Source organism: Solanum stenotomum, chromosome 6, assembly GCF_019186545.1.
Source record: "Solanum stenotomum isolate F172 chromosome 6, ASM1918654v1, whole genome shotgun sequence".
Lineage (NCBI taxonomy): Eukaryota > Viridiplantae > Streptophyta > Magnoliopsida > Solanales > Solanaceae > Solanum > Solanum stenotomum.
Window position 1 is genome coordinate 5,233,570 of NC_064287.1, and position 17,508 is coordinate 5,251,077.

Genomic DNA, 17,508 nt, shown 5'->3' on the forward strand with positions numbered 1-17,508 from the left:
TTTTTCTCAGGAAGACATTGAATTTCACCGAGAAACACTCATGTTCGAAAAATAATTAAAGTGCACATCTTAGCCTTTATGCAGGGGCATATTTAGAGGGGTTGCCATGGGTTCACGTGAACCCATGCTCACCTCTCTAGATCATATATAATAGTGTTATATTTTTAAAAAATATTTAAATATAGATGTGTGAACCCACGTTTAAAGTATCATATAATAATACAATAATGATTGAGTGCTCCTCTCTAAGTAAGGATAAAAATTTAAGTCGTATATCCATCTTATCCTTTTGAGTAACACCTCCCCAAGTGGTTATCGTTATACTTTTGACGTTTCAACTAATTTTTCTTTTGTTTTTTTTCCTTTAATCTTTCAAAAATTTCAAGTGCTTTACATTGGAAGTTCCTAAAAAACTTTGCACTACAAGATTTTTATATAATTAAATCAAATGTGTATATTAAAATTTAAAATTAATAGTATTATATATTTTGGACCTATAATTTTAAAAATTTAATTGTTTATATTAAGAACCTAAAAGTCAAACTTATCAAATTTATATTTAAGATGCATTTTTTTCGTATTCGTGCACCCATCTTGACAAATTCCTGGATACGCCTCTGCCTTTATGCACAAAATAATTTTTCTCATTGAAAAGAAAACAGAAGGGGTGCAATGCTTAAAAGCACTTGGGAAGAAAATAAAATTAATCTTACGTCCATCCAAGGAAAACTTACTACAAAAAATATACCAGAACATATTAAAGTAGTACTAATTCACCCCAAATCTCTTTTTATCATATCATAAAATAATTCTCTTTTTCTTCTTTATTTTTTTTCCCAACAAAAAGAACACAGAAAATAAAAGTGATTTCCTTACCACAGAAAATACCAACAATTTTAAATTTCTTAAGCTTGTTATCTCTTGTATTCAGATTAGCAAATCAGACATAATAAAAGATGAAAAGAAAAAACAAAGAACTATCCGAGTCCACAGAACCCACTGTGTGTCCTTAAAAAATTTAATCCCCTCAAGGACCCGAGGTTGCAGATTAATTCCTCCCAAGATAAAATGGATTAACCATTAAAGAAATAGCGGTACCTCAAACTTCGATAATTTCAACGAACTCAAAATGACAACAACAAATCACACATACAGACACGATCGATCGATTTTGTTTTGTAAGAAATGTATGCAAAGAAGGGAAGAATTCAGTGCAAAAAAATGAGAGAAGGCCTTTCTATTTATAGCCAACCAAGGGTAAAGGTCTCAACTCTTTGAAAAAAAGACAACCTTTCAAAAAGGCCACAACACTTTGGAAAAGTCACAACCTTTCAAATGGTCACAACCCTTTAGAAAAGACACAACCTTTCATAAAGGTCACAATCCTTTATTTTCTGTTCACACCCTTAAAACCCAACAATACGTCCACCTCTGAACATGTAATCGAAATGAGCATATAAGTTTAATGCGAAATGAGAATTCATATAATTAATTTCAATCAATTATTTAGGACTCACGTAGTTATTGTTGTCATCTTCTTTGATAGGATATTAGATTAGTCAGCAATTCAAATTCCAGTTGGTTTGAGTTTGATGTACTTTTATCTTCGACAAGTGGCCTAACATTCAACGCGGATCAAAGCTAATATTCAAAACTTTCTCCTACCTTTCTATTGAAAATTCGGGCAGTGAAAAGAGGATAATACACTAGACGAGGGCATCACCACCCAAATAAGCCAAAAGGAACTAAAGGCATACTTTATTGCTAATTTGGTAGTAGAGCTACGGTTATAAGGAATGGGCAATAGCCAGTACGACTAAAAGTGTCGCTAGAGTCCCTAAGGGTTGGTGTGGCAGGCTTGTAGTTACAGAAATAGAGTCAAAATTTAAAGTTAATGAATTCTGAATTTTAATCTTTTGTATATTCTAAATTAATAATATATATATTCCACGGATTTTAAAAACAAATACATAATTGAAACAAATATGCAAGGACAAGTCCTCCATAGCTTCTAGTTGTTATAATTTTGCACTAGGGTCTAGGGTCATATGTAAATGGAGTGACATATTTTGCCTTTTGTGAGTTTCATAGGCCGAATATGCATAGTGATGAAAATAATTGTTCATCCCAATTAGAATTTGATGAGGCAAGGTTACATATTCACTTCCTTTTCGAATATTTAAAAAAATATACAAAATATGGAAGGGTCAATATACCAAACCCCCTACTGAAAAAAATATATATACCAAACCCCCTTACACAACCTAGTGGTGAATTTTACTTTAACTATATTATAAATTATAAAAATAAATATAAAAAGCTTAAGATTGTCATCTTGTTATAATGTTGGAGCACATTCTTTAAAGAAAGGCAATAATGAAGTGGATCATGAAATTCCTTGAGAAAGGCAAACAATTAACAAGCATGACCAAGCTTACTATGTATATTTGAAAGAAAGATTTTTATCCAAAAAAAAAAAAAAAGAAAGATAAAAATATTTTGAGATTTTTATCCCAAAAAAGGTGCATGAAAATCTTGGTAGCGGAAAATTTGCTGTAAAAATATTGTGCGTTTTTTTTCTTATCAAAAGTGTTTATATTTTAATTTTCCTTTTAGAAAAGTATTTTGGAGGAAATTTACTTTTATAGCTTTAGAAAAATGGTTTATGTTACTTTTTAAACTAATTAATTTTTCTTAAAAACTTCGTCAAACACCTCAGTTTAAAATAACTAAGCAAGTATTTATTGAAAAATAAACACTTTCAACCTCCCAAAAATTTGATCAGCAATATATAAAACAAAATATATACTCCCTCTGTCCCCTTTTTACTTGTCCAAATTTGACTTTTTACTTGTCCTTTTTTACTCGTTATTTTTGACAAATAAAAAAATAATAATAATTTTTTATCTATTATAACCTTAATTTATTTAGCGAGTTAATATTTTTGAAAAAGGTAGAATCTCTTTAATGAGTAAATTGATTTTGAAATTTTATCAATTAGAAGGATAAAACAATAAATTCACTATGTCAATTGTTATTTTCTTAAAAAATGTGTCAGATAAAAAATAAACAAGTATAATAGGGAAGAGACGGGAGTATATGAGAACGTCCTTTGATCTTATTAATTGTTTGCAAACACCAATCGATGTGTCGGATTAAAATAAAAACACTACAAATTTCAAAGTAGTAATGGCGATGGAGGCTTAATTTTTTAAATGCAAATCAGCAAATATGTGTCTTCTTTTTTAAAAAAAAGACTTAAAAAGAAAAAAAAGATATAATTTTTTACTCGTCACAGTTTCCTTTTTCAGAGTCAAAATAATATGAGCTTTGACTAATATTTTAAAATATAATTTTTTATTATATTGATATGATTTTTTTTTTGCAATTTATAGTACTTTTTATATAGTTTTTGAATATCCAAAAATTTATTTCAAAATATTAAATTAATGTAATCTAATTTAGCTTTGAAAATTAGTCAAATTGACTCTCAAAAAATACAATAGGAGAGCTAAAAAAATGGAGGGAGTATCACATAAAATAATGAACTTTTTTATTTTGACCATAAATTTGGTAATTAAGATCTTTAATTTTTTTAAACTAAAGTTTACATATTCGAAAATTAGGTAAGAAGTAGTACTATACAACAACAATATACATAATATATAATTTCACAAATAAAGTCTGAAGAAATTGATGTGTATGCAATTTTACCTTGTAAGAAATACAATAAATCACAATAATTAACAATTCAAAATATTCATAAAATATATATAAAAAAATGATCAAATAAAAATTCGTTTAACATCAGAAATTTGGAAAATACCATATAAATTGGGACGAAAAGAATATATGTAATTGGGACTAAACTTTTTTCCCTCAATTATAGATGCCTGCCTAAGCTATATTCCCTTGACTGGTTTTAACCCCTATTACTTCCCTATTAAGGAGATTCCATTAAGAAAAAAAAGAAGATAAAAAGTAGGGCAAAAAGAAAAACCAAAATAAAGCAAACTTTAGTACTGAAAAATAATTTTAAAAAGCCTATCTCTTTAGATCATCCATCTCTATCTCTAATTCCTTTAAAGTTGCAAATGCATATATACTCAGCCTTTATATCTTACTTTCTCTTTTAGTTATTTTCAAAAAAAAAATATCTCTGTTTAAGACTGTAAAAAATGTGCGTATTTTTAATTTAAAATTATAAGATTCGAAAATTTCTTTTATTTTCTTACTTTATGTCAAGTCAAAACAAGATAAGCAGATTGAAACGAAGAAAATTATATATTCAAATGCCATCTCATTTAAGCATACTACTTGTGCTTTTCATGTAAACAAGGATATACTTTGTTTGCTCATGAAAATATGGGCAAATTGGTAAAAATATTTGCTGGTTTGCTAATTGTGGCTTTGGATATTGTGGCTGGAATTCTTGGATATAAAGCAGAAGCAGCTCAAAACCAGGTACATCTCTTAATTATAGATCAAACAAAGCACGCAAATTAAATTTATTGATTGAATTCCCTATATATCAGTCTTTCTCCGTTTTAATTTGTTTGTGTATATTTCTTTTTAGTATGACATGTATAAGAATCACAAAATTAAGGGATATTGTGATACATTCTACATATATATCTTCGATATAAGATCATGAGATTCAAAATCTTCTTCATATTCTTAAACTACACATAAAGTCAAAAAACTAAACAGATAAATTAAAACAAAAATAATATTTTATTATTATTATTTTGGGTCAAAATTATGTTCTATTTCGAGTCTAGTTTCATACAACTTCTAGTGGAGTTTGGTCAAGATTTTGAAGATTTCTCTGTTTGGTCAAGATTTTAAAGATTATGGTCTTCTTTGTTGCAAAACTTGCTTCCAACTGTTTTATTTATTTTTCCTACTTTAATTTGACATGAAGTTTAAGGAAAAAATTGAATGTTATGGTCTTAAATTAAAGATATGTTAAATACATAAATTTTCTAGCATTTAGAATCATCAATCCTTCAATTTATTTTATTTTATTTTTTAAAAAATAATCATTTTGTTAGATAGTTAACTTTTGTTAATTTCAAGAATTAAAACTGTGCACTTCAAATAATTGAGGGTTAAATGTACATAATCAAATAGCAAAGGGACTAAAATTGGGATAATGCAATAATACAGGAATTAAAATCTCTATTTCCGCTTTTAAATTCTAAACATGTCATGTAAGAAGTTGGAATTAAAAAGTTATCGAAAAAAATACTAATAATTCTTTTTTAAATGGACTATAAAAAAAAGAGTACAAACAAATTTGAAACGAGAGAGTAGATATGACGGAATATATTAGCGTAGCAAAATTTTAGTAACCTAAAAATATGTAGGGCCCATCAAGACATAGTATAAGTGTATATCAAATATATATAGTAAGTGTATATTAATATACTAATTATAATATATTCTCTTTTATGAAGAAAAAAAAAATTAGAGTTCTTTTTTAAATGGCCACTTTGGGATGATCTGTTGCATAAAAATCATGTTTTTGCACTTTGATTTTTGCCCTTTAAATTGATGATATTTCATTTTCGCTGTTGTTTCTCACTTTTAATAAAAAATTACATGTCAAAGTATTGTTAGTTATGACATAATTTTATAAGATAAAATCTTACCTTATTCTATATAAATTGTATAGTATCTAATTTACAAAGTATAAATTTAGAAAAAAATTATCTTGTCTGACAAAAATTCTATAGGAATAAGTGGGCTTTCATATTGAACTTATGTCGTCTCTATTGGCATAAGTTTCATAGGAACTAATTTATGTCTGATAAGACATAATTTATGTCTTGCAATTTTGTTTTTGTTTTATGATCTTAGAAATATTTTCAGACATGTTTTATGAGATGTTACAAGAAAGAGCATATTACAATATTTCTATTTGTTATAATGATCGTTGTATTCTGTGTGCCGGACCTTCTACTATATACCTTATATTTTTTCTGAAAGTGTGTCATCCCCTTAAAGTTTTAAAGGATAAAATTTTTAAAAAAATGATAAATTAAAGAGTAAGAATTAAAAATCACTCTATAATAGGGACATAATTCCTACGAAGGACCCCACAAAAATCCCAACGATTTTGTTAAATTTACTACTTCTTCATCCCATTTTGTGTAATTGTAGAGATGACGATTGGATGGAGTGGGGTGGGTTGAGCTTAACCTGTCCAAATTTTTTAATATATATTTTTTTAATTAAGTTTGATACTAAAAATGAATTTTATAAAAAAAAATTCATTTTCTCATTAAGTTGTATTAATTTAATAGATAATGACTTAAAATTTTATTTTTAAGAGATCAATTGGAAAGCATGTAAAAATTATATTAGTTTTAATTGAATCATTTTCATTTACTATCTTGAATATTTTAGTAACTTTAAAGAAATTTTCAATTAATATTGTTTGAATAAAACATAATGAATTTGTCATGAAATTTGTGTATTCTTACTCTTGAAGGGTGCTCTATCACTCGATTGCCTGAAAGACTAGAAAAATAAATAAGAAGACTTCGACCTATCCAATTCAAGTTCAAGACCGATTAAGAAAACTACCGTCAATTGAGTGCATTATCCACTATCTCTCTCTATAAATTACTAAACTTTTTTAATATGGTATATTTTATTGGTAATTGGAACAGGCAAAACATGTGACATTATGGTTGTTTGAGTGTAATAAGCCAAGTCATGAGGCATTTGTTTTTGGCTTAGCTGCTGCAACTTTACTTGGAGTAGCTCATGTTCTAGTCAACCTTCTTGGAGGCTGTAGTGTTTGTAGTAATGATGATATTCGTAAAGCCACACCAATCAAGCAATTATCAATTGCTTGTCTTGTTTTCACATGGTATGTTATACTACTATACTCGTGTTTTAATTTATATGATATCGTTGATTGATCTGTTTTATGAATTGTTTGTAACTCAAAAGATAGGGAGGGCTTAATCCCCAATCAAGGGGTTATTGTTATGTCACGTATGTCCTAGGTTTCTCTAGAGCGTATTTCGAGAGTCAAATTCTTTAATTTTGATTGTGAGTTTGGATATGACATTTTATTATTATTATTTTAAATCATTAAAAACTACATAAGAAAATAGCAATTAAAAAAATTTATTTGACTCTCAAAATCAACTTATTGAGTGCAGAGTTAAAATACTCTTACAAAAACATTTTATTGGTATCTTAAATATTGATAATTTGAACATATTTGCAAAAAAAAAAAAAAAAAAAACTACATTACTATTTATGGCCAAATGGGAATAATGTTAGGCTTAGGCACTCTTGCCAATGGTGAATCCATTCGAAGATAGTGGATTGCAGACAATACCTTCGACTCTTAGGTGATTTTTTGTAAAAATAGTACACAGTACATTATAGTTGGTGCAATTATATTGGACTCCCATTTACTTAAAATCCTAAATTTATCCTTTCCTTTGTTTTTCCCTCTTCCAACAAAAAGAGGGTGAATTTTATGAGGTGGAAATGATTGCTTACGATCACTTACATATTGAATAGAAGAAAATGACATTTTCATATCTCTCACATGTAAAAATAAGAATCTCTTGTAAAGAAGACATAAAACTATTTATAAAGGACTACAATATCATATCTCCAGTGTTATATGCTATGTTGCTCAGACTCTTTAAAGATATCGCCAGGTGCATGTCGGATTCTTCAAAAGCAGTACATTTTTTGAAAGATATTGCCAAGTGCATGTCGAATTCTTCAAAAGCGGTACATTTTTTGAAGGATCTAACACGGGTTAAACAACATTATTGAAGAATTCGAGCAACATAAGTTATATGAGTTGACAAGTGTTGTGTAATTTTCAAGTATTCAAGTCTACAAAAGTTTGAAGTAAAAAATAATAATTATGTGCTTATTATATGATTTTTTGATTTTTCAGGATCATATTTGCAGCAGGATTGAGTACACTGGTGATTGGGACAAAGGGAAACCACAAGTCAAGAACATCATGTGGTTATTTACATCATAATTACCTATCCATTGGTGGAATTCTTTGTTTTGTTCATGCTCTATTTTCTGTTGCATATTATGTTGCAGCTAGTCAAAATCTAGCTTAAACTTACAAAAAAAAAAAAAAAAAGACAAATCACAGTTGTATAAATTGATTATGAAGATTACTGATTTTGGTCTGATGAAAGTTTTTGAGACGTTTTAGACCAATGACATTTGCATATTTATGTTGAACAACTAATTGTAAGTGGGAACAACTTCCAAATGTGATAATTGGAAGTTGATTTATCTATTTCATAGATGAGACCGCCCCCACCCCCATCCCTTTTTTTGGACTGTGATTGTTTCGTAAAACTAGATATTTTATGCATATATTTTTTAAATTGATGTTATATTATCTGTTTGTACTCATGCTACAAAGAAGGCTAAATGACACTTGGTTTAATGTTGAGTTATTTATTTAGAAGAGGATTAATTCCCGCTTAATACATTTTTCTTAGTGGCGCACTCATGTTCTAGAAATTCAATATTTTCTATATCGGCAAGGAAAAACAAGTTTTTTTTTTAAGTTTTCCATCCAGTGTCCGATACCCGCATCGGGTGCTTGGCACCTCATAGGGCCCCATTTGGGGAAAAGTGCTTCATACCAAAAAAAATTTCATACCCAAAGCTCAAACCCGAGGCCTCTGATTAAGGGAGGAGCAGCACCCATCTGTTGGTGGTACCAGGAAAAAGAAGTTGGAATTGGAACAAAAGCTAAAAACCACAAGCTGTACAGAACTGATACATGTTCTTCAAGTCTGTCAACTTGTATAAAAAATCATAATAATAAAGAAGAGACTTTAGTATTTGGGGTTGACCATATATACAAAAGACTTAAGTAACTTTTGCCATCTCACAAAGCCAAAAAAAATGGTATTTATATTGGATCTTTATGAAAAAATGGTGACTACAAAACAGTAAGTCATAGATATTTTTTGAAGAGCATTGCAAAAAATAGCTATTTGGATGAGCTCTCATCATCTGATGAACTAAAATCATCATCCATCCGTCGCTCCTGGATTGCAGGAAATAGTCGTTGATGAACATCTGGCAAAGAATCTGGATGGGCTTCCTGAGAAGGTGATACCGTTAATGCTCCTTTTCTAGAGGTATTTGCCGGCATCTTGTTAGATTTTCTCAACAATGTACATGATTTGTCCAACATAACTAAGAAATCGCGAACAGTGATGAAGAGACGCAAGCCTTCATCCTTCCCTGCAGTTCCATGGAAGTAGTCTCCTGTACTCTTGACCAAAGCCATTATCCTTTTCTCTTCTTCTAGTATCCACTTGATCTCATCGTCCGCATTTTGCATAAAATTTGTGAGTGTATCGCGGAACTTACTGTTCTCGTTCAAACTTTTCATGTCAGTGTCTAGGAACCCTTTGGTTTTCACTAGTGACTTGCCAAGTTTGGAGACAGAGGCATTTAAATTCTCACCATCTATAAGTGCTGCTTTTCTTACATTCTCAAGCTCATTGCTTAGACCAGAAACCACCTGGAGACCAAGGTTACGATGGTAATCGACCGAGTCACGAGAAGCATCCTCTGCAAGATCTTCTGGTGTTAGACTTGACAAGCTTTCGCTCTCCCTTAACTTGCGTGCTGCTCTTAATCCTTCTGATCGGATAATTTCCTGAACAACAAAGTTCAGAAGTGTGGTCTTTCCATCAGTTCCTTTAACATCTGAGAGTTTCAACAGCGTATCAAGCTTGAATGCCTGTGCACCACCACGGTAGGTGCCATCGTTCATGCGGTTCCCAGTTTTAAGAACTGCTTCTAGAAGTTTCAGGAAGAGTCTACTGTTTTTCAGCTCCTGGCATGCCACCTGCAAGTTTTCATAATGAAAAACCATTTACCATGTGATAAAAAACAGTAACTAGAAAACAATGTACTGAAAGCTCTTTTATTTAACCATGACCAGGAGTAAGATTAGCCAAATTTCCGATGTATAGATAGCTAAACTTCGATTGGCATGACTTTCCTTTAATGTAAAGAAGAGCCAGTACCATTCTCATTTAGGTAGTAGGTCGTAGAGTTTGATATGATCTTTGACACTGTATAACAGATTACGGGTTTGAATTGGTAGTACAAATGTGTTATTTTAAGCTACTGAATTTCACAAATAATTAAAAATAACCCCTTTCAATAGGAAAAACTGTCTGTTATTAAAGATTACGACACTCAAAATAACAACATACCCAGTGTAATCCCCACAAGTGGGATTTGAGAGGATAGGATGTACACTGACCTTACCCCTACTCTACCTTTGTGGGGTAGAGAGCTTGTTTCCGATATATGAGATAATCAAATATAAGAGGAAAAACTCTGGTAAGTCCAACTAACTGGAATTGATTTCAGTTCATCATGACAACACAAACAAATGACACCTTTCAATCAAAAAAACCCTGAGCTCTTATACATATGTATGTATGTATATATATATATATATATATAGGGGCGGCTCTAATAAATCGGTGGAGGCCTTAAATTTGAATATATATTTTTTATGAAGTTTATTATAGTCAATTATTTAATCTTTCTTGAGGCATAGTATTCATAATTTGTCAAACGTCNACACAAACAAATGACACCTTTCAATCAAAAAAACCCTGAGCTCTTATATATATGTATGTATGTATATATATATATATATATATATATATATAGGGGTGGGTCTAATAAATCGGTGGAGGCCTTAAATTTGAATATATATTTTTTATGAAGTTTATTATAGTCAATTATTTAATCTTTCTTGAGGCATAGTATTCATAATTTGTCAAACGTCTATTACTTTTTTGCTCTTTTATAAAAAGCTTTTATTTTCTACAAATAATATTTTATATTTTTTTTTAAAAAAAACTTATAACCTATTATTTTTTTTTAAAATGAGGCCCCTCAAATTTTGGGGCCTAAGGCAATTGCTTTTTTTGCAAAGCTGTAGAGCCGCCCCTGTATATATATATATATATTTCAGCACTATTTATCTAAGAAAAACTCAGTTCCTTTTTTCTTTCTCCCTTAACGATGATCTAGAGAAATGCAGAAACAAACTTTTACGGATGAATATACGAGATCCGTCTCATGATATGTAGCCTACAAATGATGCTTATTTGATTATTTTTTTCTTAACTCTTCCCAGAATTTATGCAATGGTGGATGGTATAGTTGGACCGAGATGGTTGCAGCAGCATAACAGAAAAAAATCATTTTAAACCTGCTACACCTTAGGTATGAGAGACTTAGAATTCCACGATTTACCTCTAATGTTTCAAAGGACTCTTTAATGGAAGTAACTTCTTCCTGAAGAGAACTCATGAGCAACAATGCATCCATCCGTTTGAAGGCAAAGGGAATTTCAACCAGGGATTTGAGAAACCTTTCAGCAGGACCAAGCTGAGAAATTTCCCCGCAATATAATCGAAGTTTGAGTTCTTCATCTGCTGTTGGTGCCAATTTTGATATAGTTTGAATAAGTTCAGGAGACAGTTTATTACCTGATAAGATAAGCAGGCTTTTGCAAGTAAGTGGCTGAAACATACTTGATAAAATAAAAAGAAAAACTATGAAAATTTACAAACATTAATAAGAAGTAAGTTGGAGTATCCCTTATCAGTCATCAATCTTTTTCCACAAGATAAGACGACATAGCAACACAAGTCTGCCTATGTGAAGTAAGGGACATGAATAAAAATTCTCATATCATGAAAGTTAAGTTTCTTCCTTGGAAAACTGTTTAGTACTCTACAAGAAGAATACTATAGTTTCTCACTTCACTTATAACCATCATCAATGTTTGGTGGGATATGTTGTTAATTTTCACTCTCTGGTGAAAGGTATCAGACTGAGCAATGATTTATTTTTGATAACTGTGATGTCCGGGCCAGCTTGCGCTCACCTCTACTAAATTCCACGGGGTACCTACTACCTATCACCAACACAGATAATAGGTAACTCTACCTACCAAGGCTTGGACATATAAGAAGACATCGCCTAGTGTTTTTTATTACCACCCGAGTTATACTTAAATAATTGATAGACTATTCTTTACTTTTTTCCAATTTCATTCTTTTGGGAGGAAGGAGTGGGGGCAGTTGAAAAAATTACCAGGTTTGTTCGAGAAAATCACCAGCAAGTTCTATTTTCCACTTAGAAATGGGACCTTGTTTTCAACTTCATCTAATTTCTAGGAGTATTTAATTAGCACATGCCAACATTCACAGAAAATCTTTCTGAAAATTCACCCTGGAATTATTATTCTTCAAAATTCTGTTTGATTACTCGCTACGTGCTTGTAGTCAATTCACAACACCATGCATGAAGCAAATTAGTAGAATGAAACTTCTTTATTACTTACGTAAATAACATAATAGACTGACAAGAAGATCTATGTGCAGACCATGTTGTTTCTCTTCTTCCATTTTTAAGGCAGTCAATAACTTTTATGCCAAAGCTGAAAGACTGCAAAATCTATGGAATGGAGTTAACACTCAAGTAACAGCCCTCTGCGGATTAGACACACTCTTCTCCGTGGTGATAGATTTACTATTCTTACTTTCCAATAGAAATTAATTTAATAGAGCAAGATTCACACTCTCATGGATCTCAAAGGGAAAACAGAGAGAGAGAGAGATAAAGATTTACCTTCCTTGAGAGCATCACAAACTTCTTCTGTCGTCACATTTAAGGCTTTAAGAACAATTGCTAGATTTTGTGATTTCTTAGCATCAATTATCTGAATATACTGTGGGGTAGCTTCAAAAGCCGATGTAGCTTTCGCGCCATCATTTTTGCCTGCATTTGCTGCATTATACCCAAATAATGACTCCATCATCTCCTCATTAAATCTGTAGTAACATCATTATAAAAAATGAGGAAGTTAGACATCTTGCAGAGTAAAGTGCAATATAGGAAGATTGATGCAAAGCTTACTGGAATGAGCCAGCTTTGATGTCGTGCCAAACCATGGAGTGATCAGGATTAGCAAGAACCTTGTCCCAGAAAAATGGCTTTAATTTTGCCTTTGGACCATCAGGGTCATCAGATGGTTCAGTTCCCTCACCAGCAGAAGAATTATGTCTCCGATGTACTCCAAGGGGTAAAGGCTTTGGCGGATTACCAAACTTTGGTGGATTAGGAGGAGGCCGAGCAGCTTTTGGAGGTGGAGGCGGCATTGGAGCCAGTGGTTTAGGAGGAGGAGGAGGTGGTGCTTCAGGGGGTGGAGGTGCAGATTTTCCTGGAGGAAGTGGTAATGCATTTACAGGTGCATCTGTTTTAGCTTCTGCCTCTGAAGAATTATGAGAATTAGCTGGCACCGAAAGATTATTTGCAGTTGAAGAACTCTTAAAATCTTTCTTGATTGAGCTTCCTATGCTTGAAGACTTCTGAGAAGAATCTGACAACATTAATTATAGAAATTATTCGGCATAATGAAAATGACATGCAATTCGAAAAATTTGACCTTCATGATAAAATGCCTGCAGATAGATTACCTGAACAAAGGTTAAGAAGAGGTTTCTCATCTCTTTTCCCATGCTGTGGACCTGTTTCTTTCTTTTTACTTTTTATAAGACACAATATTAATAACAGAGCTAAAAGGGCAATTCCTACTGCGACACCTCCAGAAACAGCAGCAATAATATAAGTTCTGTTCTGATTATTATTTTCTGAAGCATTAGTTCCATTATTTTTTGGTTTAGCAGGAGGATGAATGACAGGCAAAGGTTTAGAAGAGTTGACATGAGTAGGAGGTGTTGGAGCCTTTGCAGGGGCTTTGACATGAGTCTGGGTTGTTGGAGCCTTTGTAGGAGGGGAGCCATGGGTCGGAGGTGTTGGTGCCTTTGCAGGAGGAATGACACGAGTCTGAGGTGTTGGAGCCTCTGCAGGAGGTTCCATGGGCGCTTCAGAAGAGGGCACTGGAGCATGAGTTGGTGATACCGCTCCATGGCCTGGAGATGGTGCAAGGTTTGGAGCTGCAACATCATCTGTTGACTTATCTTCAAGCTTTCTTTCTCTTAGGTGCCTTCTGGGAACACTGGACGACCATTCCGAGAAAAGCTGTTGGTACTTGATAAACCAAGCAATGGATGCCACCTCACTACCCGAACCATGAAGAGGAAGACTTTTCCTTTTTAAGCACTCCAGAAGGATCTCCTTTACTTCAGGAGCCAGATCACTAATAGCCTTTTGTAAGATTCTTTTTCTCAACAAAGGTATATCTGATTTTAAGTAAATATAAGTTCCTGTTGCTGCCTGATAAAGAGACAAATCCAGAAAGCTTGCAGGTTCCGTATTCTTGTGTAATGGTTCTATGCAATGAACCCATATTTGCTCAGCCTGCAAACAGAATACTTCATTACATATGGTCAGAAATACAACTCTATCTCTTGCTTTTTTGGTCCACACTACAGAAAAAGATAAAACCAACTTATGCAGTTACATGTCTAGGCTTTCGCACAAAGAGAAAACTTTCAAAACCATGGCATATGTCTCCTAGAAACGACTGTACTTTCATTTGATTCCTCCTAAAGATTTCATTTCAATTTGAATTTGGTTATTCACCATGTAAAAGGATTACTCCTATATGTCCATAGTTGAACGGTTAAAAGTGCAAACAAAAATGCACGACTTTCTCATTTGCCAGGGAATAGTACCAAGTCTTAGTACTCAACAATAATTGTTGTATCAGCGGATAAAAGCTCCGGTGCAATTCTCTTACATTCCTAGGACCAGTAGCAGAATCAAGAATCTATACAAGGGGGCTCAAAAAGTAGCAGTTTTTTAACCCCTTTTGCCACTTCACTAGAATTACTCTCTCGCAAGGGAATTCAACAACTTATATATAACCAAATTTTCATTTTTTGCCTTACTTGCACCGTATAATCTTTCAACGAAGGGGATTCAATACCTAGCTCTACCACTACCTAGGACATTGTTCTCAAATGGAAAAACAGAGTTACTAAGGTTCAGAGACACAATTACCATTAAGCAATTCACATCATAAATCCATCAACACATATACATTTGGCTGTTGTGCATTATATAACGACAGGAAAAACAATATATATCCAAACATTGTATTCATCAAAACGATACATACCGTATGTTCATCTATATGTTGAACATCTCCATTGTCTATACAGTTTTGAGGAAGCTTTCGATTCCCTTTTGAACTATTAGCTGCCAAAACACAAACAAAAGCAATAAAAGTAAATACAGAGCTGACCCTTCCCACACCCATTGATTGTAAAATCAATCTTCCAATCCCATAATTTGTCCTTTTTCATTTCATCTGATATATGTGCTTTTTTCAAGAATATGAAAAAAAAAAAAACCAGAAAGGCCTCTGGATTTTTCTTGAATATAATTTGACCTACCTACATAAAGATTCAATCTTTACAAATAAAAATTGGATATTATATGTTTGTATAAAAAAAAAACCACCACCCTTTGGTGCCCTTTGCAAAAAAATTACAGGGAAAAGTGAAGAAATTTGCAAAGGTTTCAAGAAGGGGAGTTTTTCTGTGATGAAAATTTTGGATTATTTTTGTTGTTGGGTCAGATTTTGGCATGAAATTTTTTGTTCATTCAAATGTTTTCATGTTTTTTCGGAGAAAAATGAAACGTGCAGAGAACTACGTTGAGAGAGACAACACAAAAGTGTTAATTTCGACCCTTTTTAATTGCATCATACAATTTGTGTGCTTCTTTTCCATTAAACCTTGTTATAGGCTTATTTATGACAAATATATCCTGGTTTTAAACTTTGTTAAAACTAAAACAAAGTATTTGAGAAACTAAACTTTGTTGATAGTTGAGGTCTATTTTCCGAATTTTCAATAATTTAGGTATAAAATTAAAAGAAAATAGTTTAATTAAGAAAAACACGTGTCAACAAAAAAAAGTCATGTTTATGGAAATTTTGGGTCAGACACGCCTGAGTGTGTGTATACACACATTTGGTCCAGTCTGTATTGAAGTGTATTTATCAAACCAATGAGTGATAGTTTAAGTGTATTTTCACGCTCTCAAAAGTTTAGAAAACTCAAAAAAAAAAATGAAAGTTTATTGTGTTTTTAACACTTAATTCTTAAAGATTCTCAAAATATATTTTTCAAATATATTTAGGGTAGAAAAATGTTTTCTTGAAAAGCAAGTGGATTTCTTACTTATTTTCTAATGTTTGGTAAGTAAGCAAGAAAATATTATTCTATGGGTGCAGGATGGGATAGGGAGTGAGGGTTCGGGGGTGGAACAATCAAGGGATGAGAGTTGGGGGGATTGAGTGGATGGGAGGAAACAATAAACTTGAAATGCCACTTATATAATTTGTTTTCCTTACTTCTATTAGAAAGTCATTTTTCTTATTTTTAAGGAATTTATTTTCCTTTAAACATAGAAAATTTGAAAAATGTTTTCCTCAAAACCAAACACTTAGGGGTCGTTTGGTTTGAAAATGAGTTATGATGGGATAAGTTATGTTGTGATNTCTTATCCTGTTTGGAAGGACAGGTAATTACTTGGTCAGCAGGTAATTGGTGTAATTGGCAGGGGGTAATTACACTCTACAATTCACAGGCAGAGACTGTGAATTGCTGGTAATTACATAGTGTAATTACCACCTGATTACTTTTTCATTTTTTTTTAATTTCTATTTTTATTTTTTTCTTTTTTTTCTTTTTACTTCTATTATTTTAATTTCTTTTTATTTTTATTTTTATTATTCTAAAAAATTTTAAAAGTCTATTTTTTATTTTATATTATTATATTTCATTTATTCTTGTTCTCAACCTTACTTTACGTGATTTTATGTAATTTTCTAGTATTGTCTATTTCTTTATGCCATGTTTATTTTTTCATTAGCATAATTTTATTAGTATTCTAATTTTTAAATTAGAATAGAATTTATTGTTAAGTAAGGTTATAGACTTACGTTTTCTTTATTATGAAGAAATAAAATAAATCATATTTATTGCTATGTTGAAGTTTGTTATAAGAGTATTATGTTAAATTTTTTGTTTTGAATTTATTACGTATGTTATATTTTCAGTTTCATTTGTTTTAGTAATATTGAATTTACATTGCACGTCATTTTTTAATTAGACTTGATAGATTATATTTTTGTCAAACATTTAATAATTTATGATATTTTATTTATATATTACTATTCTTTTTATCAAACATGCATTTCACAATGTTCGTAGAAACTTCATACTTTTAGTTGTTACGATCAATTCAATTGAAATATATTAATTTGAAAAAATATAAATCAATTATTTTTTCATAATATTAGTTACAATAAATATGTTTATTAATTAATATATTTTCAAAAAAGAATATATATCTTAAATATTTAATTTAATGTCATTTATAAATTTCTTATTTGTCTAGTATAAATTTAAAATGATTAATTTTTATTTTTAAAATTTATTATAATTTTGTGTTGCAATTGTGCAT

The 17,508-nt window shown here is 31.3% G+C and overlaps 2 protein-coding genes across 2 annotated transcripts; one reads left to right on the forward strand and one right to left on the reverse strand.

The window, feature by feature from the left end:
• Positions 1–4,348: 4,348 nt before the first annotated feature.
• On the forward strand, positions 4,349–8,177 carry LOC125867648 (protein DESIGUAL 3-like). Its single transcript, XM_049548207.1, has 3 exons — positions 4,349–4,464; positions 6,678–6,880; positions 7,940–8,177. The coding sequence occupies exons 1-3, from the start codon at positions 4,366–4,368 to the stop codon at positions 8,115–8,117; spliced, it is 480 nt and encodes a 159-aa protein (XP_049404164.1). The 5' UTR covers positions 4,349–4,365; the 3' UTR covers positions 8,118–8,177.
• A 670-nt stretch (positions 8,178–8,847) lies between these two features.
• On the reverse strand, positions 8,848–15,403 carry LOC125868236 (formin-like protein 3). Its single transcript, XM_049548866.1, has 6 exons — positions 15,152–15,403; positions 13,545–14,388; positions 12,985–13,447; positions 12,697–12,899; positions 11,314–11,549; positions 8,848–9,880 (listed from the first exon to the last, which is right to left on the reverse strand). The coding sequence occupies exons 1-6, from the start codon at positions 15,290–15,292 to the stop codon at positions 9,011–9,013; spliced, it is 2,757 nt and encodes a 918-aa protein (XP_049404823.1). The 5' UTR covers positions 15,293–15,403; the 3' UTR covers positions 8,848–9,010.
• Positions 15,404–17,508: the final 2,105 nt, after the last annotated feature.

What these genes read in the sequence shown, in the direction of transcription:
- LOC125867648 (XM_049548207.1), top strand. Translation starts at nt 4,366, where the DNA reads ATGGGCAAATTGGTAAAAATATTTGCTGGTTTGCTAATTGTGGCTTTG. An exon ending in CAGAAGCAGCTCAAAACCAG is followed by an intron (nt 4,465 to 6,677) that starts GTACATCTCTTA and finishes TAATTGGAACAG; the next exon opens with GCAAAACATGTGACATTATG. An exon ending in GCTTGTCTTGTTTTCACATG is followed by an intron (nt 6,881 to 7,939) that starts GTATGTTATACT and finishes TTGATTTTTCAG; the next exon opens with GATCATATTTGCAGCAGGAT.
- LOC125868236 (XM_049548866.1), bottom strand. Translation starts at nt 15,292, where the DNA reads ATGGGTGTGGGAAGGGTCAGCTCTGTATTTACTTTTATTGCTTTTGTT. An exon ending in TTGTGATGCTCTCAAGGAAG is followed by an intron (nt 11,550 to 12,696) that starts GTAAATCTTTAT and finishes TTATCTTATCAG; the next exon opens with GTAATAAACTGTCTCCTGAA. An exon ending in AGTCCTTTGAAACATTAGAG is followed by an intron (nt 9,881 to 11,313) that starts GTAAATCGTGGA and finishes GAAAACTTGCAG; the next exon opens with GTGGCATGCCAGGAGCTGAA.